The following is a 23403-nucleotide window of genomic DNA, read 5'->3' as shown; positions in this document are numbered from 1 at the left end:
CCTTCCTCTTTAGCTCTCCATTTGAAACTCCTTGCAGAGTAGGCTTAAGATAAGATAAGATACACCTTTATTAGTCCCACATGTGGGACTAATAAAGGTGTATAAAAATGTTCATGTGGTATTGCACATAATATTGCATATAAGGGAGAGTGGGCGAGGGCTATCATGGTGTGTTGGATGTTTGTGTGTGTCTGTCTGCAGAGACCATGTGGTAGAGTCTGACAGCAGTTGGGAGGAAAGACCTGTGAAATCTCTCCGTCCCACATCCTGGGTGCTGCAGCCTCCTACTGAAGGAGCTGCTCTGCTGTCAGAGTCTCCTGCATGGGGTGGGAGATGTTGTCCAACAGGAATGACAGCTTAGCCACCATTCTCCTGTCACTCACCACCTCCACTGGGTCCAGATTAAACATGATTGGTCAGTAGTACTTGGACTACCTGTTATATTTTTATAATGATTAGATAAGATATGAGTAAAATATATGATTACACACTGTTTAAAAATACAGTTAATCCAGTTCCTTCGCAATGGCCCATCCATACGAGCTGTCACAAGAGTTGCTCTATAGCCCAGCACAGTCTGTGCAGTAGTATACAGGAGATGGGCTGTTGCGCAACGACACATCCACAGAGCCATAGACGCATTGTGACAACGTGTGTTTTCATTACTGGACATGTTTCAGCTGTGAAGCAAAAGTAAGCCTTTCTTTTCATTTTCAGTCGAGGTCTATGGAGGTCATACAGCGCGGTGACGCCCCCAAGTGGAAATCAGCAGCATTACAGCTTTAACCCCAGATAAAAATAGTTCAGTTTCGCTTTCCAATCGTCAGAAATGATACCGAAGTTTTCCTCCTCCCATGAAACCAGCGGCCGCTGTCGTCAAGCTGCGGTTTGGTCTCCCAGGTGGAAGGAAACGCAAGCAGAGCTCGGACACGATGGAGACGGAAATACTGAAAATGATCTGCGCCGGCCAAGGAGCAGTCAACACGGAGGATTTAGTGTATAATCTGTTTTCCGGAGATCCCACGAAGGTGTCGGAGATCATTTGTAACCGAGAGAAATTTGCTCGGTGTTGTCCAAACGGACAGGAGAAGGTGGTGGCCAGGACCCGCCTGAGACTTTGCAGAGCCAAAGACTGCCCGGGGACGTGCAGGGGTCTGCACCTGTGCAAAAACTTCCTCTTCAGCGGATTCTGTCAGTTCACTCAGCTCAGGTAAACATGCTGGACTTAAAGTAAATAAACAGAGCTTATTTAGGGAGTGTCTGAGTCTTCGAAGTTAAACGGATGCTGGCTCTACCCAGCGGTACATCAAACCTGTTATTGGGCGAATCCTGCTAAAACATTTTTTCCCAAAACGCTGAACTTGACTTTCATATAATTTTGTCCATGAGTCATCGCGCCGTCTTTTGACTTGCAAACGGACTTTCTACCAGAAAGATAACCCATGACGTTTTTGTTGTTGTCATTATTGTTTTGGGTTTTTTTCTTTTCTTTTACTGAGTACTTACCGTCGTGACTCAGCTGTGTGGATTCTGTTATAACAGGAGGGGCTGCAGCTTCTCCCATGAGCTGACCTCTGAGCATAACCAAAGACTTCTGAGGCAGCATGAGCTGGAGAGCCTGAGCCGAGAGGAGCTGTGCACCCTGCTGCTGCAGAGTGACTTCACAGTTCTTCCTGATGTAAGTCTAACAACACACAGCATGAACCAGACGAGTCAGTCTAGTTTGCATTCCTACGACACAATGCCACACCCGCTGTTTCCACTAACATGTTACTTTTGATTTTTAAATGAATTGAAAGTGTTTTTCTTTAAAAATGTTTTTTTTGCCTTTCTAAACGGAGCGACAGCAACTGTGTGTGTAAATGTAAGCGTGTAAAAACTGCAGATAGTCAGATTAACCGTAACAGTATTTTGTCTCTATCCGCCATTGTAGAGATTCATCTAATGTAAACAATAACGTGGCGCATAGCGTGACGTGACAAAAGGCACATACGTTTGACGTTGCGTGATGAATTTCGTTTTCTTGTAAAACGAAGGGGGGGCTAGCAAAAAAAAACCGTTTGGGAACCACTGTGTTAAATGAAAGTTCTTTAAATGCCTGCATTTTGTTTAATGGCCAGCAGGGGGAGATTCAAATGGTTGCATCTCCCCTTGAATTTACCTGTTTTTTTACAAGTTTATGACAAAATGACCTAAACTGATTCAAATCAAGCTTATGCTCTCAGTCGTTTATCGTCTTTCCTGTCTTACTTATTTATACAGCTTATATGTACAGTGCCTTTTTAAAGTCAAAACAAAACAAAACAAACAACAACAAATCAAACAGGAATGTCAGACAGTTCTATCCATCGTTTATGTAGAATGTATGATTATAATCCAGGTTTGATTTACAGTCTGTGATTATAACATTCACTTTTCATCTTTTCCTCTCTCCATATCTCCAGATATGCCACGACTACAACAACGGTGTTGGACTGTTTGGCAGGTGTCAGGATGGTGATGGTTGCAAGAGGCTCCACATCTGTGAGACCTACATCAGCCGTGAATGCAGCTGCTGGAAGAACCACGATTTTAATGCTCCACAACCATTCAGAGCTTTGCAAGCTAGAGGCGTACCTGACACACTCTTTCAGTCCTTGAAGGCTGCTTATGCAAATAAACAGGCTTTGAAGCTGGCTCGAGTCAGTGACCATGGTCAACAAAGTCAGAGAGGCAGAGGGAGAGGTGGCCATCAGCTCAGCAGAGGCTTTAGAGGAAACAGAGGAAGCCACAGCAGCCGCTCGGTGCAGGATCAGGCCTGTTCACTTAGTGACATTGCTGCAAACATTGACGCCTTTGACCTGTACTCCAGCGATGGACTGAATGAAAGCGACGATGAAAACTCTCCCACGAGTGACATCTCTGCTGCCACTAGCGACAACGATGCGAGCAGCGAAAATGATGTAAGCCAAAACCGGACATGGCGTCCAAAAAAAGCTGCTGTGCCTTTTAGAGGGAGAGGCGGCAACAGGGGCAACCATCGGCTTTTTCAAAATACTCGTTCTTTAAGTGACATTCGTGCTGCTGTCAGTGATGTAGCTGCTAGAGGCGGAGGATGGCAGAACAATAGACAGAGGCCTGTCAGAGGTAAACAACGGCTGAAAACACTTCTGTGGGGAGATGAACTAAAACTGCTGTCTGAATGAAGCCTCTGAAATATCTCCTGTTTCTTTCAGATAAAACAGAGATCTGCATGTACTTCATTAAAGGTCACTGCAAACATGAAGGTGAGGAAGTCATGGTTAGTAAGTGTTTGAGGCTTTAATGTAGTTCTTTCTTGACTTTGATCAGCTGTCTTTCTTCTTAGATCGATGTTTTAAAGCTCATGATAAGATGCCGTACCGATGGCAGGTCCAAGAGGGACACCAGTGGACTGATTTGCCTGATAATGAGACAATTGAGAGAGACTACTGTGACCCCAGTAACTCATACAGGTACTTACATTTATTCTTCAACTCAGACATCTCAATTTTAGATAAAAGGTTTGTGCGTTTCCAGATTTTTTGAAGGTAAAATGCTTCAGAAAGCTTTGGTTTTAGGAAGCGCTGGCTCTCTGTGATGTTAGTATGAGTTTTTTTATTATTATTGTAACAAACTGGATTGCAAGTTAATCTGATCGTTGTGTCATCAGCGTTATTGTGTTCAGATTTGTCACACAGCTATGACGGACTTGCTCCACACGTGCAATGATGTGATTTACTGAGTGTCCTTGAAGGTGTAATAATCTAGAGGCTGTTAAGCCTGTCGATCATATCAACCACCTGTGACAGAGAGTCTGTAGGAGAACATGCTTGTGGTTGGCTGAGAGTGTATGTATGGGGGTGGGAGTTATGGAGTGTGTGTGTGTGTGTGTGTGTGTGTGTGTGTGTGTGTGTGTGTGTGTGTGTGTGTGTGTAGGGGGAAAAAAGTAGCACAAGTTCAAGAGGAGACAGAGGGATTGTTTTTATTCTTCAAGATGCGCTCTCTTTGTTTTGGCGTTGTCTACAGCCCACAGCAGACTGTGTTACTGTTCCTAATGAACAGCTGGTACACGGAATACCGACCGTCTCTGTCTCCTGTTGGAGGGACGCTACAATACGGCGGTTTCAGGCGCAACGCTTTGGATAAATATTAAAATAAAATATTTGATTCTTTGCTGAATTTGTAAGTTTGCTCACTTAAAATGAAATGAACAGAATTTTATGGTAGTTTTATGTTAGTTACTTATTTTAATGGAAGCAGATAGAATATCAACATATCACAGAAAAGTTCTTTGACCTGCATGTCGCTGAGTGAAATAAGGATTTGATCTCTGACATGGCAGACAGAACTCTGTCTCCCCCAGTGTCACGGGAAGCTGTGTGGAGTGTGGTGGTTGTGGTTTGGTGACCAGGTTTTTATGTTCAGTGTTAAGCACATTGAGTTGACATGAATTTCCAACAACAGTTCAGGGAGTCAACAACAGCTTTGGGACAAGGCAGAGAAGATGAATTTGTTTACAGATTACAAATTACAATCAATCTATTAACCAGTTAATTACCATTACTCCTGATCTCAAATGCGTATAAAGCAGAATAGATAGAAATCTTGCTGCAACCTTAAGGTCCACCTGCTCAAGTGAACATCTTCATGATTGAGAGAAGGCTTGGGAGAAAGTGCTGTGGTCAGTCAGTCGATCTCTTTGGCCACCATGTTTGGCAGAAGAGAAATGCTGAGTATGAGCCAAAAAACACTTTTACCACAGTCAAGCACGGAGGTGGAAACATGTTTTCAGCTGTTTTCTGCAAAGCGTTCAGAATGAGTTCCCCAGAATGAGGGGCGATCGTGGCTCAAGAGTTGGCAGTTCGTCTTGTAACCAGAAGGTTGCTGGGTCGAGCCCCGGCTCAGACAGTCTCGGTCGTTGTGTCCTTGGGCAAGACACTTCACCTACCTCCTACTGGTGATGGCCAGAGGGGCCGATGGCGCGATATGGCAGCCTCGCTTCTGTCAGTCTGCCCCAGGGCAGCTGTGGCTACAACTGTAGCTGCCTCTACCAGTGTGTGAATGTGAGAGTGAATGAATAGTGGAATTGTAAAGCGCTTTGAGGGCCCCGAAAAGCGCTATATAAATGCAATCCATCATCATTATTATTATTCTAATGGACAGTAGGTTTGAGAATCAGGATCCAGTTCTTGCAGAGAACCAGTTCCCTGTTGTCCAAATCAGCTGATTTCAGTTTGTGTGTTGGAGGAGGAAAATAGTGGCACAGTCTATAGCCTGGATATGGACTGTCCTTTTATTCTGATTGCACAAAAAAACAGACAAGAGTGTGATGGTAAAGTGGAAACTGCATCTAGGACAGAAACAGCTGCACTATGGTGGTAACACAACTTTGGCTCTTTGCACAGAGAGCATGCTAAGACTAAGCTAGCCAAGAACCCAAAGTAATGTTAAAGCCGCAGCCCATCAGCCAGAGCCTGAACTTCAACAAGTAACAAACTGATGAGCAGTCAGGCTGCAGACTCTCTTTCTACCTGTTCATGTTTCTAAAGTAGAATCACCATGGCGATCGCTCTTTGTGCTGGTTTTCATCTTTGCTCTGTGTTGGCAGCTTTTTGTTTACACCTAAATACTATGACAAGGATCATATGTGTGTCTTCGTGTCGTCATGATTTGTGTTGGTGTGCTGGACTGTAGCCTAAGGTTTGTACTATTATACTATTAACTGGTTATTATGACAGTGTGTTTTAGTATTTTAGGTAATGTAAAGAGTAATGTAACAAGTAGTTACAGTATGTACTGCATTATTTTAAAAAAGGGTTTTGTGTAATTTGTGTAATACATTTTTACATTTTTCAGTAATGACCACAAAACACAAGAAGGATGGGAAATCCCTCAAACATGCACAAACATTTGACCACACAGCATGCAATTCATTTCCATGAATGTAATGTCTTTGCTATGCTGCTTAGGGATGGTGGCGGCTCAAAGCAGAGCCAATGAAAGCCACGAAGAATTGATAAGTGATATCAATCATCGAATCGGAATCGCTAAATTCTTATCAATTCCCATCCTAAATGGACAGGGCCATGCACCGTACAATCTTGAAGAGAACTTCCCTCCCACAGCGTGACCACTGAGTGGACAGATTTTCCAGCTTGGCAGTGACCCAAAACATACCAAGTCAACAAAGAAGTGGCTAAAGAAGAGCAAAGGTCATGGAGTGGCCTAGACAGTCTCCAGACCTGTCCTATAGAAAATCTGTGGAGGGAGCTGAAGCTTTGAGTTGTTCAGTGGAACCCAAGAACCTGAAGGGTTTAAAGAGTTTCTGTAAAAAGGAGTGGTCTAAGATCCCTCAAACATCTGTTTCACTCAGTGCAGAACTTGTATTCCATTGTTTATTCCATAACTCAGTCATCTTAAGTGATTATTAAATGCCAACTTTTTCAAATGACACACACCCAGTACACAGCTAGCAGTGGATTCAAAACATTTTGTTTTAATTGTGTGTCTGCAGTAGCACCAGCCCAGCCGTGCACTTTGACACAATGACCTGCGGACTGAAGAAGGTACGTCGGCTCTCGACAGAAAACTCGGTGACTGAGCCGACCTTCGTCCACACCACCGAGTGGCTTTGGTACTGGCAGGATGAGTTTGGGAGGTGGAACATGTTTGCATCCGCTGTGAGTAACGACATTATTGTTATCGTATTTTAAATTTTTATGTTGTTAAGGAAAAGACAATATTAGGACATAACTTTAACAGACCGCTGTACAAACATATAAAATATGTAACTGACTGTTTACTAAAAAGGTTGTTTGCACTCTTTGATAAACAATGAAGACAGTCGTCTTTGTGTCACCCATTAGTTTGTCGATTGCATTTCAAAGCTTCATTTTCACCATTGTTGTGTTTTTGTTTTACTTTTTAAAACTGAACACGACCATATTTGGAGAACAGAGCTACATTAATTTTGTCAAGAAACTTTAAACAAGACTCCAAATGCATGCTAGTTTTGTGGACATGTAAATAAAAAACTCTTTACTGCTGACACATTGAACATATCAGCAAGAGTTTGTTGCTAAATCCAAAAGCTCATACTGTCACATTTATTACGTAAGAGCATTTGCTGTTTTTCATTCTCTGCTGAAGGGAGCGAGTAAGTGATGGGTTCTGTTTGTTCGTCTGTTTGTTAGCAGCCCAGTGTCCACAGTTTCAACTTTCAATTTTTGTGTGATGGTAGAGCGGTACAACACACTTTATTTTGTCAATACGATGCACAACATCACAATGACAACAAAACAGACTGACATCATCATGTAATATAAACATCATTACTCACCTAAGTTTTAGTATAGCTCTGGCCCGTTGGAGGGAGGTACACTCTCTGACACTGTGTTTGTTATAGTAGATTGTTTTATGGAAACTGTATTAACCTCCTAGGACCTGGCGTCCACATGTGTGGACATCACATTTTGGGTTATTTAGACCAAAATACTCAATTTTGCTCTACAAGGGCCTGAGATCCACTTACGAGGACATTATACTGCTACTGTTCTATCGAACTTTTAAATGAATATCCTCATATGTGGCTCTTATTTTTCTTAGAAACAAAAATTAGGTAAAAACAAAAAAATCTGGTAATTCTTTGTTTTTACATTTATCAGGACCCAATCAGCCCAAATATCAAAGAGAAATTAAAAATACATGCTGTGGAAGAGTTCGGGTCTTAGAAGGTTAAAGTAAATAATTTTCCACTACCATTTAATTTTGACGTTGCAGCCATTCAGAGCTTACACTTTCTGATCTTTTTAACAAACCAAAGGTTAACGTCTTTGCCATGAGTAACTCCACGTCTTAGGAGGGGTGTAATGGTGAAGTAGTTCCTGACTGATATGTTTGTGAAGCAGGGAACAAACATGGAAAAATAGCTGCGGCAGGTCAGAGTTTTATATCCACGCTGATGGCATGCCTCAGCATGAAGAGCAGGTGGAGCTGATCTGTGCCACTGTACATCTGTCTCAGTCACATTATCAATGGCACCTACTGCTGCAGTTAATACTACATGTAAACTGCAATAAATGATGCACACAAAAGAGAAAGAAGTGAAGCTGGCAGAGATTTACTCTTAAAATAAATTAAGATCATGATATTTCTCAGCAGTTTGAGTTACACTGGCTGTGGCCCAGCATGCTTTTTTATATTTTTTTATTTTGGCCTTCTTTATATCCTGATTTATTTATTTCATGGTTAATGTTTTACTTGCTCTATTCTCTTATTTACAGCTCATCTCCTAATCTTTAATCTTTTACCTACCAAATTTATTCCTCTCATTTCAAGCAAAAGAAATTAAGTATTGAATTTTTGAGGATAAAACTGAAATAAGCACCTTCATCAACTCTATTCTGAATTAAAAACCTGTTGAGATTTTTAATACTAAAATAAGCAGTCACTTACCTTTGATTTATAGGAAAGAGGAAGAATTACATGCTACCAACCAAATGAATACACTACAGCTTAACTTTTCTTCCATTTTCATACAAAATGTCTGCAACCTAAGATCAAATTTTAAAACTCTTAAGGCTCCAGGTGTGGTCGTTAACACATATACCTAACATGCAAAAGATCCCTAGTTTGATACCAAAACACAAATCTAGTGTCAGGGGTTCAAAGGTCCAAAGCCATGCCAGATGGGCGCCACATAAATGAGCTCGGTGAGGAAGGACGTCCAGCATGACGACTCTGCCAAATCAAATGTTACTGTTTTCATAATTGTGGCTATGCTAACTTGGGAATATCTTCCTTGAGACCTTTATAATATTACAAGCTCTTTAGACAATATTCTTTTGCTTCCCAACTATTTATTGTTCATATGGCAGTTCCTGTTTGTTATGCGTTTAAAGACCTGCTTGCCTTTCTTACTTTGCAGATTGGTGGACATGAAGCAGCAGACATCAACAGCACAAAGCTGGAGAAGTTGTTCCTGGCTAATAATAAAGACGTGTTGGAGTTTACTGCTGGTTCACACTCGTATTCACTCAGTTTCGAGGGTAAACAAAGAATATGGAAACTGTATCTGATCGCTGATTTCTGTGTTTTAAAAGTGGCGTCATAATCATTGCACAAGTTTAAACTTTTATTTATGTTTTTTTTGTTACCCGTCAGACATGATGCAGACAAACAACCTTAATGGCACGAAGACGCTTGTGTGCAGACGGCCACGGTTTGTCTCTGCTGTAGACGTCCAAACAAAGAAAGTCAGGTATGTCATCCCAAGAGCAGCCGCAGCAGAAGCTTTTCAGACCCCTGTTTTTAAAAATTAGCCTGATCAGCTTATTCTCTGTGGTGTTCTTACATCTGAGAAATTCATTCTAATTGGGGAGGAGAATTCATGTTCTTGTTCAGTTTACTCTTCTCATTGAGACAATCAAAGCTCTAGATATGGTTTTATATACTTTCCTTTTCCTGTATCTAGACCTTACCACAGTATTACCTTGGAGATCTACAAAGACTTTATTTGGAACAATCTCAGGCCAAAAATCACTAGTTGATGAGATCTTTGAGCACTCAAGTGGCACTGCATTAAAAATAGGACTGTTGAGCATCTCTCTCTCGCAACTGGTCTCAGTTCCCAGACATTTGTGGACTGTTGTTAGAAAAGAGAAGGGATGCTACACATGAACGTTTTTGTTATGATGGTACAGTTTTTCCAGTTTAAACATTCGACATGTTCTCTGTGCTCTAATGTGAAACAAATCATTGCAATCCAAAAATTGCAGCCTCAGACATAAATCTGAATTGTTAAGTTTTTGTTAGTAGTTTTTTGATGAATTTGCAATAATAATAATAATAATCATAATATTTTTTTTTTAATCCAGTAAAAACATCATACTATTGTTATTACGGCTTTTAATGGGGAAAATGACGATTTTAATTTTAATTTTAATTTTAATTAATTTCAGTGCTGATATAACTATAAATGTGTTTTGGGGTTTTAAAACGAACAATAATGAAAGCATTCCTTATCATTTCTGTTTGCAGAAGGCCTGTGGTTCAAAATGTTGGCCCAGTACCGGACAACTGGGACAAGACACAGATCCCTGAAACAGGATATTCGGTACTGTGAAAACCAACAAATATAAAAAATATAATTTTCCTCTGTTGGTTTAGCTCACAGTCAAGTTTAGGTCACTTCTAAATGTAAACATCATTGAGTAATTGTAATCTATTATTTCTTATTGTTTGCAGTGTAATTTTTAACAAAATGGGATGATTAGTACCAGACAGCTGAGGTCGTTTTTCACATGTTTGCAGATTTTAGGAGTCAACTTTCTTTAGTACAGCTGCTGAAAACTCAATGCCTCAGTTTATTCTGATATAAGACTTTGTATTTTTAATTTTCAAAAAAGGTTACGTATTTGTACAATGAGGTGTTTGGTAATAAAAAAAACCAATATGGTTTGAATTGAAAAAAACATTGGCAACAATGTTTTCAAAGGAAAAGACAGTCAATGATTTTCTGCTGTTTCTGTTTTCATTTCATTGTTTTTTTTTTTTACATTAGCACAGCCTGATTATCTCTTTCTTCAGCCAGCAAAGATGCTATGTTAGCTAAATGGAACATAATAAAGTATTCAGCGAAAAAGCCAAATATTTCCTTCAGTACTTGGTGGAGACCAAAGCAGAGCTAAAAAAAACTGTTGTTTAGAAGCCAAAGTAAAAAAAAATGTTAATTACAGCTTGTTTTTGTTCAATGTTATTGTGACTGAACATTTTCTATGTTTCTCTGTTTTCTTACAGCAAATCTCCCTCCAGAGCAGCTCAAGAGAATTTAAGGAGGTTGAAGCTCTTTTCTGTAAAACCATGAGAGGCTTTGATATCATCAACATTGAGAGAATTCAGAACCAAAGTCTTTGGGCGGCCTTTCAGTTGTACGTACTGACATCCAGTTAATATCCACGCGTCAGCCGCTTGTTAAATTTGGCTGACAGCTTGTGTCTACGATAGATTCTAACCAGGTTATTGTATCTGTGCAAGTAGCCATCCCTGTCTGATAAAGTAACATCATCATTTACAAAACTCATGTTGTATTAAAGTAGATTTTAAACTATTAATGGAGAAAATCAACCCAATAGGAAAATATTTAATTAAGTCATAAACGAACTGAGAAGATCTTTGTTCCTGCATTTAAATTAACTGACCACTTTTTCAGTTTTTTGCCCCCTGCCGGAGATTATAAAAATATAGAGATTTAAGCTGCCCGCAGTGGTGTTACTTTTCAGAACCACAGGCTTTGTCCATCTTTTATTCAATGTCTACTATTAGCATGCAGACTTTCTGACTTTTTCTCTACTTTTTCTTTATATCCTTGCCTGGATCTAGACCGTTACCCCAGTGTTACCTTGGAGATCTACAAAGACTTCCCAAAATTTCATGGCTTGTTTTCTTCCAGATATAATGTGACCTATGGGGATATTATATGTAGTAAAATATACTGTGGAGGAGAACACAACCATGAGAACAAAGGGAGACTCAGACCACAAAGACACAGACTAAGACATGTGAACTTGACACAGTGTCGGGAACATGGAGACGTGACTGACTGGGGAGACGGGACAGGGTCATAAAAGATGATGACTAAAGATTACATAACCTAATGATAAACACAGAAGCAATGTGAAACAATAATATATTGAAAGGAGTGAATACAGAGCTAGAACGTAAACTGCGTCTCAACATCCAAAAGAACAAATCATGAGCTCTCAGAAAACTCAAAGCATAAAAAACTTAAAACACAGGCTCAAAGACACAAGACCATGATTCACACTCTTACAGCTTGGTTTAATTTGTTTCCTGTCTCCTTTTTCAAGGCAGAAGAATCAGATGAGGACCAAAAACCGAGGGAGAGATGTGCCTGAACTAAGGCTTTTTCATGGCATCGACTCCAAATCTGTAAACACCATCTGCCACAACAACTTCGACTGCAGAACTCATGGAATGGCTTATGGCAAAGGTGAGTGGAAGAAATGTTTGTGCTGAAATAGTTATTGGTTATTCAGCATATGTTCAGCATACAATTAAAAAGCAAAGACTCCAGCCACTCTCATCTTTGTGACACCGTGAGTCCTGTGAAGTTATTCTTATGGAAAACATTGATTTTTCACCTTGTAATCACCTCTGCATGTTTACCAGTTTCCTTCCCCACAAATAAATTTTTTCACAATTGTACCTTTTGGTGTCTAAACACAGGTAGTTACTTTGCCCGCGATGCCAGATACTCCCACAACTTCACCGGTGACGCTGATGTCCGAGCCATGTTCATCTCACAGGTGCTGGTGGGAGACTACACCAAAGGGTCCTTCGATTATTGCCAACCTCCTTCAAAAGACGGAGGGGGCATAAACTTCTATGACAGCTGTGTAGACGATGTAATGGACCCTGCCATATTTGTGGTGTTTGAGAAGCACCAGATCTACCCCGAGTACCTGATACAGTACAATTAGACAGACGTGTACTGGTGAAAGAAACCAGCTACCTTATTAGCTTACCAACCCAGCACAGTTTCTTTCATGTGCTGATGGTGGGACAAATGTAAGCACTTTGAGTACTCAGAGTAGAAAAGAGATATGAGAACCACTCCGTTTACCATTAAGCATTTAGTAATGTTGGTAAAAAAAAGTGTGAATTGTCCTGGGAAATACTTGGTAAAACTAGCTTCCCAGTCAGTTGCTATTTTAGGTTTAATTCAAATGATGAAAATGCTGAATAAGCAAGTTTCTTTTGTTTGTTTCGATGCTCAAACTTTTTCAACTTGACCAAATGCAAAGTGATTTTTAAAAGAAGACAAATTTCCACAAATCACAAACATTTCCAGTCAGTCTGTCTTCATGTGCAAAAGATGCACATAAAAACACATGTGCATCTTTTATGTGCAAAAGATGCACATAAAACCAGGCTGGCACAATCCCATTTGCTGAGGTGTTTTTTATAGAAATTACACTAACTTTTATACAAAATGTAATAATGACATTTTGTATCGCTAATGATCTTAGCATATATCTGTATGTATCTCCTTAATGGTGGGCCAATCTAAAGAAAGGTTTTTCAATAACATTTGCAGTTATTAACATCTATTTTAAGCCATGTCTTTAAGTTTTCATATTCATCGCCCTGACAATGCGATGATGTCTCCATTTGTTGTTGTTGTGACATTCAACATACGCGAAGGAATTTAGTTATACTCAACATAAATACAGAATGAAGAATTTGACAAAGAATACAGGCTTAGCAAAAACCGCCCATAGGACAGGTTTATGCGAGTAATATAGATATGCTGCAGCGCGCTAACCATATCAGAAGAAAAGCCTGAGTGCTTTCCTCATGATTATCTCGGGAAGTTTTATACGTCATCCACGTTTAGTGGTTATCATGCGAAAGCGTCGTACCTAAAACATATCAAATAATAAAAAGGGATAACGTTGGAGGCGTTTAGAGCCTCAGATTCTCGTAAGGATTTGTCCAAGACACGACGGACTACGTGTTGGTGCCTGATGATAGCTTTGCTGTTTTAGATGACCTTTGCAATGTCAGCAGCAAGCAGGGACCAACGTCTGGGAACACGTATAGAAACAAACAGCAGCAGTGTGTGATACTCACTGTGTTCGGAAAAGCTTGAGAAGAAGGAAAGCGAAAAACATGGACCTTCTAGTCCAGCGGTCCCCAACCTTTTTTGCGCCACGGACCGGTTTAATGTCAGACAATATTTTCACGGACCGGTGTTCTGGGAATCCATCCTACCTGACAAACCATCCTACCTGTTGTTTGTACGCATGCGCACAACACGAAATTAAGTGGCGAACCGTCCTACCTTTGTGAATATGAGCGAGAAGCATACTCCGATGGGCAAAGTTAAGTGGCAAACCATCATGCCTACTTAAATTTGTGCTGGAAGTAGGATGGTTTGTCAGAACACCAGCTTTTAAGGTGTCGCGGATAAATACAAGAGAATAAAATGATACGACCAAGACAAAATATAATAATAAACGTGAATTCACTGTGTAATTGTGTAACTTTATTAGCAGTGTCCTCCTGAAATGCGCCGACAACACTGAGAGTAACATCCTCCTCTCTGCTCCTTAATGCTCTCTGGTCGCTATGGTAACGTGTAAATATTTCTTTCAAAATAAGACACACAAGACCCAGGGAAACAGAGTTAACGATAAAAACCATGAAAAACATAAATTTCACAACCGAGCCTCAACTCTCGCGGCCCCGTACCAAGCGACTCATGTACCGGTACCGGCCCATGGCCCGGGGGTTGGGGACCGCTGCCCTAGTGCAGCACAAAGGTGATGCTGTGGTGGTTGTTAAACGTTCACTTCGCCCTGTTGTGCACAGTGCACCTCGTTCCATTTGCCAGTCTTTCTAGTTCATAGTCTGACTGTAAATGCAGAAAACAGTTGATTTAAAAAAAAAAATTTCTGTTTGAAGATGGTTAAGTTGTTACATTGTGTATATTTCCTTTCTCTTTAGCTCTTTTGCAGTCATAGCCCGCTTGGTCAGTAGTACTTGGATTAGCTGTTATATATTTATAATGATTAGACACAGATATAACAAAATACAAATACCCCATGCTACTAGTTTTGCTTTTTGTTATTGTGCTTGACACTGTATGAGAGGGTACTTACAGCCAGGCAGGCTGTGCGTGAGGAAACCCTGAAAGGGCCATAGAAGGAAGGGCATCAACCCAGCAGCAGGATCGCTATCTGTTGCTTTATGCAAAAAGTAATAGAAAGATCACTGCCAAAGCCTTACAGAATGGCATATTTATGTGCATGTTCCCGATGAAACTGTTAGGAACAGACTCCATGAGCATAGCTTGAGGTCCTGATGCCTTAAACAGCAGTCATGAGAGCTGCTGACTAACACGTGGAAGTCTGCGTTACCTTCCAAGGATATGCCTCCAAAGGCTTACCCTCTCCCAAAAAAGTCATACTGGATGTTTCAGGCTTCATAAAGTTTACCGATGGCGCCTCCAGATTCTTTACATCTGCTCACTGTAAACCATTTCTATTATTAAAGCTATTATTCTTCTGAAATGTTTTATCAAAACAGATTTTTGTGTGTGTGCATGTTGGCAATTATTCAAATAAATAATTATTTAAGAGTTATCGAGACTGTTCACGTGTGTGGTTCTTGATTATGGCCCACTGTGGTTTACATGGCCTAAATTATAGTCTGCATCAGGACATATGATGATCTGCACTTCCTTTTGGAGTCACAGTCGCAGGATAAAAAACTGCAAAACAAAAAAACCCTCTTTACTATATTTGTTAAAGAGCAAAAAGACGAAGGCGAACAAGCTTCAGCAATAAGCTGTGGGTTTACAAACCTTCTTTTTGCCCTCAAAAACCCTGAAAAAGAACAAATAAAGATTACGATAATATTTACAATAACAACATTCATATTTTCCCTTCATATTCAGTTCTGCTCGGGCGTTCCAACACCTTCAGTTAATGAGGAATATTTACTTCTAACTTAGATCTTATGAGATGAATCGTCATCATAATCATCAGTTTGCAAATTCTGGACACATTTTAATGATCACTAAATTGCTGTGATTTTTACTTTCCAACAATAATGAGTTAACACAACAAAACACAGCTAACTGCTGTTCTTGCATTTTAAAAAGTGAGCTTGTTGGTGAGCTGGATTGTAAAGGCGCCTGTCTCTAAAGTATTTTGGGTCAACTTCTGCTTTTTAAATGTGCTATGGGCTATAAATAAAATAGACGTGACAGTCAAAACATAGTGCATGTATGAGGCATATTTTTTCATTTCCAAAAATAAATAAATAATACAGTTCAGTCGGTTACATATTGAACTTGGAGAAGACAAAACAAGATATCGATCCTCCTGTGCTCGTATCAATCCGTTACCAGTATTAGTGTTGGTATGATACTCTTAATATTCACATTGTTCTGTCGTTCAGGTGTTCCACTGGGGAATCACCACAGTTTTTCACTGTGTTCTGTGTAGCAGCTATGCAAACAAGAAGAGCAAAGATATTTTTGGACTTGTGATTGTTGTTAGTGCACAGCTGTGGAGCACAAGTATTTATGTTCACCCTCCCCACCCCAGGCAGACATGCATAAGCTATTTAACCTGCAAACACACAGCCTGGCAGCTGATGGACAGTTAAGCAGCTAAAGACCCGAAAATTCACCCCAAAGTTTTAAAGGAGAGCAAAGCTAAAACAGGAGGTAATAGCTATGACTTCCTTTAGTCAGACTTTGAGCTTTCTGCTAATCAGCTCTACTGTGTTAATGTTACACTGTGTGCCGAGTACAAATGTCTTCCCTATATTCTTTCATGGACGCCCCCAAGTGGAAAACAGCAGCATTACAGCATCAGTCCAAGATAAAAATAGTTCAGTTTCGCTTTCCAATCGTCAGAAATGATACCGAAGTTTTCCTCCTCCCATGAAACCAGCGGCCGCTGTCGTCAAGCTGCGGTTTGGTCTCCCAGGTGGAAGGAAACGCAAGCAGAGCTCGGACACGATGGAGACGGAAATACTGAGAATGATCTGCGCCGGCCAAGGAGCAGTCAACACGGAGGATTTAGTGTATAATCTGTTTTCCGGAGATCCCACGAAGTTGTCGGAGATCATTTGTAACCAAGAGAAATTTGTTTCGTGTTGTCCAAACGGACAGCCGAAGGTGGTGGCCAGGACCCGCCTGAGACTTTGCAGAGTGAAAGACTGCCCGGGGACGTGCAGGGGTCTGCACCTGTGTAAAAACTTCCTCTTCAGCGGATTCTGTCAGTTCACTCAGTTCAGGTAAATATACTGGACTTAAAGTAAGAAAGGTGAGTCATGGCCGGAGTGAAACAGCCACCGTCTCTGTTCATCCAGGCCTTTTCTAGTAATGCTGAAAGTGGTTGCAAAATATTCCAGGGTTAAAGGCCCTGACTAGTGTCTCTGTTTACAGTCAGTGAATATGACACTGACGGTGCGTTCAGGTATTGTTGGGAAAATTCGACATTTTAAGCAGTTTGACGCAGATTTGTTAGAAAAGCTAACCTGAACAAATATCATCATGTGACTCGAAAGGCTAATAGGAAAAGTTCCTCTCTGTGCTTCCTTGTACCGACTTCTGACTCTCAATAAAAGCTTTTATTTTTATTGTCGTATTTGTGTACAACCAAGTTACGGACCATTAAAGAGGCTAAAATGTCAAATAATTCGTAGTGCTTTTATTGTTAGTAATGTTTATTATTGTCGTCATATTAACTGGTTTTGAAGCCAGCTACAATGACACATTCTCGGGTTTGGAAAATATAAGAACATATGTTGACAGACACGCAGTCAAAATGTATTTTTTATTGGTATCGGGCTGAATTTGGAAACAGACACACACAGCATGTGTAAGTGTAATGATGAATTAATCCACGTTTGGCAGCACTTATCGTGTTTGTGTGTGGCCCTAATCCTTCTCATGTCACAGTCGTGACTCAGCTGTGTGGATTCTGTTATAACAGGAGGGGCTGCAGCTTCTCCCATGAGCTGACGTCTGATCATAACCAAAGACTAATGAGGCAGCATGAGCTGGAGAGCCTGAGCCGAGAGGAGCTGTGCACCCTGCTGCTGCAGAGTGACCACACACTCCTTCCTGCTGTGAGTCTTAACCTAACACACGATAAAGCACCCTGACGAAATACTTTAGGTTGAACTCATCATCATTGTCATAACATCTTTTCACATCTGTTTTGTTCTGGATCATGTTCATTTAAATTGTAACAGCTTGTTGATACTGTAGCAATAACAAACAGTACAGCTGACACCCACACAGTGTAATATAATATGTAATTCTTCACAAATTGGCAGTCATTGAGGTGTTCTTAAAACTTAGAGGTAAAGTTGTTTGCCAGATGTGTATTGTTCTTCAATTTTAAAACACGTTTTCTGTCACGTGGGTGGCAAATCAGCTTTTTTATACATGTCAAAAAGTATATTAAAAGTTTTAAAACGCATGCAATGTTATTGGTAAATAATCATTTCCTTTCGTTTGTTTGTTTGTTTGTTTGCAGTACCGTCCACAGTTTTCAAGATATCTTTTTCAGATTTTGTGTGATGATAACAGCTGATTTAATTTAGATGAAAATTGGGTCACGGTCAAAATCACATCTAAAAAAAATCTGTCAAAACTTTATATTACCCACAATTTTTTATGGATCGTCTTTAAACTTAACAAAGATATACTAGACCTAAGAAAACGTTTTGAACAATTTATTGTGGCATTTAGAGTAAAATCAATTTAAACTGGTTAAAAAAAGTAGGATGTTGCAATGTTTATATCCATCGTTTACATACAGTCAGTGATTGTATTCCATCTTTGACTTGCAGTCCATGTATATAACCACACTTTCCTTTCATTTTTTTCTGTCTCCACCAGATATGTTACGACTACAACAACGGTGATGGAGAGTTTGGCAGGTGTAAGGATGGTGATGGTTGCAAGAGGCTCCACATCTGCCAGAAGTACATCAGCCGTGAATGCAGCTGCTCGAGGAATCACAATTTTACTGCTCCACAGCCCATAAAAAATGTCCAAGAAAGAGGCGTACCTGGTGCCCTTCTGCCATCCTTGAAGGCTGTGTATGCAAATAAAGAGGCTTTGAGGCTGGCTGAGAATGGTCAACAACAGCGGAGAGGCAGAGGCAGAGGGAGAGGTGGTAGGGGTGCGACAGGCAGCAGGGGCAATAGGGGAAACAGAGGAAACCAGAGCAGCCGACCAGTGCAGGATCGAGCCTCCTCACTTACTGAGATGCTTGCCGGCACTCACATCTTCGATCTGTACACCAGTAATGGACTGAATGAAAGCGACGATGAAAACTCTTCCACCAGTGACATCTCCGCCGCCACCAGTGACAACGATGCGAGCAGTGAAAATGGTGAGACTCGAAGACGGAGACGCCGTCATGGAAGAAGTCTAGCAGCTGTCAGAGGGAGAGGCGGCAACAGGGGCACCAATAAGCAACCACTACCAAAAACTCGTTCATCAAGCAACATTAACGCTGCTGTCAGTGATGAAGCTGCTAAAGGTGGCGAATGGCAGAACAATAGACAGAGGCCTGTCAGAGGTAAACAACGGCTGAAAACACTTCTGTGGGGAGATGAACTAAAACTGCTGTCTGAATGAAGCCTCTGAAATATCTCCTGTTTCTTTCAGATAAAACAGAGATCTGCATGTACTTCATTAAAGGTCACTGCAAACATGATGGTGAGGAAGTCATGGTTAGTAAGTGTTTGAGGCTTTAATGTAGTTCTTTCTTGACTTTGATCAGCTGTCTTTCTTCTTAGATCGATGTTTTAAAGCTCATGATAAGATGCCGTACCGATGGCAGGTCCAAGAGGGACACCAGTGGACTGATTTGCCCGATAATGAGAAAATTGAGAGAGACTACTGTGACCCCAGTAACTCATACAGGTACTTACCAAGTTCTCACAGGACTCTCTGCAGTCCTGCAAAAGACAACGTGATAATCTGATAATCAAATACACTTGACTTTGTGATCATCACAGACTGTATAAAAGCAGAACTTTTGGCAGTTTACTGGTTTGGAGCATTCAGTTAGGTGTAGGGATGGGAATCGAGAACAGTTCCCAGTAGTGGCATTCCTTGGAATTGTTAGTCTGCTTGCCTATTGATTCTAATATTGGTTCCACTTGCACTTGAATCAGCTGATTTCAGCTCATGTGTCTGAGGATGAAAGTAGTGGAGCGGTCCACAGCATGAACTCGGACATTACTTTTATTTTTATTCCGCAAAAGAACAAGAGTGTGATGGTAAAGTGGAAACTGCATCCGGATGGAAACAACTGCATTATCCTGCTGACACAACTTCAGCTCTTTGCAAGCACCAAGATAACAATGTTAGCCTTTTCTGCAGCTATAGGGCATATATGGTATCACTCTTGGCTGGAAGCAGTGCTTAAACAATGGAAAAAACACAAACTTTATCCAAAAACCTCTCATGTTTAGCTGTTTTCCACTTTTTCTTTGGTCATTTTAGCCTTTTTGGCCAGGGTGAAGGGAGTATCTGCCATCAAACAAGAAGACAGCCGCATGTAACTACAACGGTGTTTGCTAGTTCACCTTACATGCATTAATGTAATAACGTGGTTAGCCTACTCAACGTAAATTACACACGAACAACATTAAGCTACTCACGCAGAGAAGAACGGCTGCTGCTGCCATCATCATCCTCATCATTTCTGCTACACTGGCAGGGCTAGGGGCCAGGACGCTCCTCTTCGGGTTCTTGGGGGATGTTGCTAACTCCGGGTCCGCTAACAGGCAACCCACCCGCAGTAGATGTGCACGGTGTGAGGTCTCGCAGCAAGCTATCAAATACGGTGCATTTCTCGCCTTTAAAAAAACGCTATGCGTCGCCAGGTGTTTCATCAGATTCGAGGTGTTACCTCCTTTGACAGTATCACCTTAAAGCACATGTTGCAGGCTGCTGAGTTTGCATCTTTTGCTGTGAAGTACAGACAGACTTTTGACCGCTTTGTCTTGGGCATTTTTAATCTGTAGCTCTGCTCTAAAAGAACGTACGTACCTGGGCCCGCCTACTATCCTTGGAAAGGTAAAATGATTGGCTAGAATCTGAAGTGTATGACATCTCAGGAAATAAAGCACCAAAATGTGCGCTGCTTTTTGGTCTGGTTACTACCGTTTATCTCAGAACCGGTGCCATAATGGCACCGGATACCGGTATCCTTCCCTACTGAGGAGCAGTCAGGCTGCCAGCTCAGTTTCTGCCTGTATATGTTTCCAATGTAGAATCACCGTGGTGATCGCTTTAACGTCTCTTTGTGCTGGTATTCATCTTTGCTTTGTGTTCATACATAAATACTATGACAAAGATCTTATGTGTGTCCTCTTTAGAATAGGGATTTGTGTTGGTGTGTGGGCCTGTAGAATAAGGTTTACATTGGTAACGGGTAATTCACTAGCTGGGCCCACGTCCTCATTTATATTTGACAGCATTTTCGTAGATAAAGGCGAATGGCTTTCACATGAATTGAGCTGCGGTTTGAAGAAGGCCTCGAAAGGGACTGACGGCGGCTCCGGGACCTGGCACATCCCGTACTAAACGTACTAAATACAAGTCAAGAAGTTAAAGAATTGAAAAGGGGATGGAGGGTGGGGCATGTAAACGAGAACGAACAGCTTGTAGGACTGGGGGAACCTATATGGATGGGAACTGGAAGGAGTGTGTTTGGAGGTGTGGTCCCACTCCTGAAGTTCTGATACTTAATCTCCAATTATGAGACAAATTCATCCTAAAGTGAGACCCAATACAAACACAAACACAAGGACCTGGTTGTGGAAAGGAGACGATTTAGGTGATGATTCCACAGCCACAGGACACAATTCTTTATTTCTCTTACTGTTTCCTTAATATCAACTTCTTTCAAACTCCACACACCAGTAAAGGGGTAGCACTTGTTAAAATGTTAACATTATGCCTTCTGTTTTGGGTGTCTGCAGTAGCACCAGTCCAGCCGTGCACTTTGACACGATGACCTGTGGATCGAACAAAGTACGTCGACTCTCGACAGAAAACTCCGTGATTGAGCCGACTTTCATCCACACCACCGAGTGGCTTTGGTACTGGCAGGATGAGTTTGGGAAGTGGAACATTTATTCCGCAGATGTGAGTAGCATCAGAATCCACTGTTCATCCACAGTGTTTTCAAAAGGTTGCTAGCACTTGAGTCAGTACTTTAGTTGTAAACATGATAAAAAAAAAAAGCATTTGTAATGTGTAAAAAAGTCCCTCGAGCTATGACCCTCCAGGGTGTTTTCCCCCCTCCAGGGTGTTTTCCCCCCTCCAGGTGATCTCCACAAAGCATTTCAGTGCTTTTCAGCTTGTGTTTGTTTTTATTATTTTGTCCCCAGCAGTGTTAGCTTTAGCTCTCATCGGGAGTGATTCTATGAGACTGACGCAGCATTTTCAATGATAACAAATTCTTAAAAACCAATTCTATAATACTCAGAACCATATTTAGGTGCTAGACTGCAAAATTAATGGAGCACTGAGCATGTAGGACCTTTATATAAAGGTGCACACAAGCACCTTAGTGTCATCCACTGGGGTTTTTGACTATGTAAATGTGTAACTGTTTGCTAACATGTTCAATATATCAGCTTTGAAGTCACCTAAAACTTCTCTGTTGTCACTCTCTGTTAAAATGTCTATAAAGTCATACTGCCTCAATAGATTTATTACATCAGAGGCTGTTATTAAAGCGTAAACTATCTGATTTTCTATTCTAATCAAAGGTTAAAGTCTTTGCTCTGGGTAATGCCATGTCATGGGAGTGCTGTAGTTGTGAAACACTTCTTAACAGATTGTGAACAAGTGAACAAACGTGGAAAAAATAGCTGCGGCAGGCCAGAGTTTTATTGAAGATATCCACACTGACAGCATGCCTCAGCAAGAAAAGCTAGCGGAGCTGATCTGAGCTACAAATGGTCACTGAACCTCTATTTCACTGACCATTTTGGAGGTCACTGCATTGCTTCTGCTGCAATCACAACTATATTTTTCATATTTTTTTTTATCCTCTCTGTATTCTGTTGTTTAAGCTGCTGGACTTACAGCTCATGGTTAAAGTTTTAATCTTATCTATTATGGCTGTAAATCAAGGCTGCCACAGTCTGTGCATACAGCTCTGGTATCTCTGAGGAGAAATTAGCAGCTGAAGTAAACGGCTACATGTACCAGCTGTGCTCAGTTGAACATGTGAACTGAGCATGCTCATACTGGACTGTTGAGTTTAAAAAATAAATAAGTAAAGTTTGGAGTTCTTCAGCTTTCAAAGTTAAAGTCTGTTAGGGTAACTCTACTGGAAAGAACGTCAGACTTTCAAACGGCCTCAATGGTTTTCAGCCAAGCTAATTTGACAGTCGCTATCTTGGGATATTTATTAAATATTATAAATTAATTTCTCTTATCAATTGTTCATTGCTCTTATGCCAATGCAGGTTTGTTTTCAGGTTAAAAACACAGTCACCTTTCTTGCTTTGCAGACTAGTGGACATAAAGCAGCAGACATCAACAGCACAAAGCTGGAGGAGAAGTTCCTGGCCAATGATAAAGACGTGGTGGAGTTCACTGCTGGCTCCCAGTCGTATTCACTCAGTTTCGAGGGTAAACAAAGAATATAGAAACTCTGTGTTGACTGATTTCTGCATGTTAAAATGTAAAACTGAGTTTCTCATTATCATTTAACTTTAAACTTCCCCCTCAGACATGATACAGACAAATAAACGCTTTGGCACCAAAAGGTGTGTGTGCAGACGGCCACTGTTTGTCTGTGCTGCAGATGTCCTAAC

General features: G+C 40.9%; 2 protein-coding genes across 3 annotated transcripts in view; both read left to right on the top strand.

Annotated features, from left to right (window-relative positions):
- Positions 1–766: 766 nt before the first annotated feature.
- Positions 767–15167, top strand: LOC146369036 (protein mono-ADP-ribosyltransferase PARP12-like). Of its 2 annotated transcripts, none has more exons than XM_084909096.1 (12): positions 767–1210; positions 1543–1678; positions 2445–3126; positions 3216–3266; positions 3347–3473; positions 6518–6680; positions 8927–9047; positions 9163–9259; positions 10039–10114; positions 10798–10928; positions 11868–12010; positions 12247–15167. In XM_084909096.1, exons 1-12 carry the CDS (start codon positions 855–857, stop codon positions 12498–12500), a joined length of 2337 nt encoding a protein of 778 aa, XP_084765222.1. In that variant the 5' UTR covers positions 767–854; the 3' UTR covers positions 12501–15167. The 2 variants fall into 2 exon arrangements, with proteins under 2 accessions (XP_084765222.1, XP_084765221.1); XM_084909095.1 differs by having other exon boundaries at positions 769–1210; positions 6515–6680.
- A 998-nt stretch (positions 15168–16165) lies between these two features.
- The window catches only part of LOC146369035 (protein mono-ADP-ribosyltransferase PARP12-like), a 13881-nt gene continuing 6643 nt past the window's right edge, over positions 16166–23403 (top strand). Inside the window, exons 1-8 of the mRNA XM_084909094.1 lie at positions 16166–16833; positions 17535–17670; positions 18449–19136; positions 19226–19276; positions 19357–19483; positions 21553–21718; positions 23098–23218; positions 23319–23403. The exon at positions 23319–23403 is cut by the window's right edge and continues 12 nt beyond it. Coding sequence (XP_084765220.1) covers positions 16478–16833; positions 17535–17670; positions 18449–19136; positions 19226–19276; positions 19357–19483; positions 21553–21718; positions 23098–23218; positions 23319–23403 — 1730 coding nt within the window. The 5' untranslated portion in view covers positions 16166–16477. The remainder of the gene's footprint in view (positions 16834–17534; positions 17671–18448; positions 19137–19225; positions 19277–19356; positions 19484–21552; positions 21719–23097; positions 23219–23318) is intronic.

The sequence above is a fragment of the Perissodus microlepis genome, chromosome 17, assembly GCF_051167445.1.
Source record: "Perissodus microlepis isolate ML-2025 ecotype Zambia chromosome 17, ASM5116744v1, whole genome shotgun sequence".
Taxonomy (NCBI): Eukaryota; Metazoa; Chordata; class Actinopteri; order Cichliformes; family Cichlidae; genus Perissodus; species Perissodus microlepis.
This window is presented reverse-complemented; position numbering and strand designations above follow the sequence as displayed.

What these genes read in the sequence shown, in the direction of transcription:
- LOC146369036 (XM_084909095.1), top strand. Translation starts at nt 855, where the DNA reads ATGAAACCAGCGGCCGCTGTCGTCAAGCTGCGGTTTGGTCTCCCAGGT. An exon ending in GTCCAAACAAAGAAAGTCAG is followed by an intron (nt 9,260 to 10,038) that starts GTATGTCATCCC and finishes TTCTGTTTGCAG; the next exon opens with AAGGCCTGTGGTTCAAAATG. An exon ending in TGGAATGGCTTATGGCAAAG is followed by an intron (nt 12,011 to 12,246) that starts GTGAGTGGAAGA and finishes GTCTAAACACAG; the next exon opens with GTAGTTACTTTGCCCGCGAT.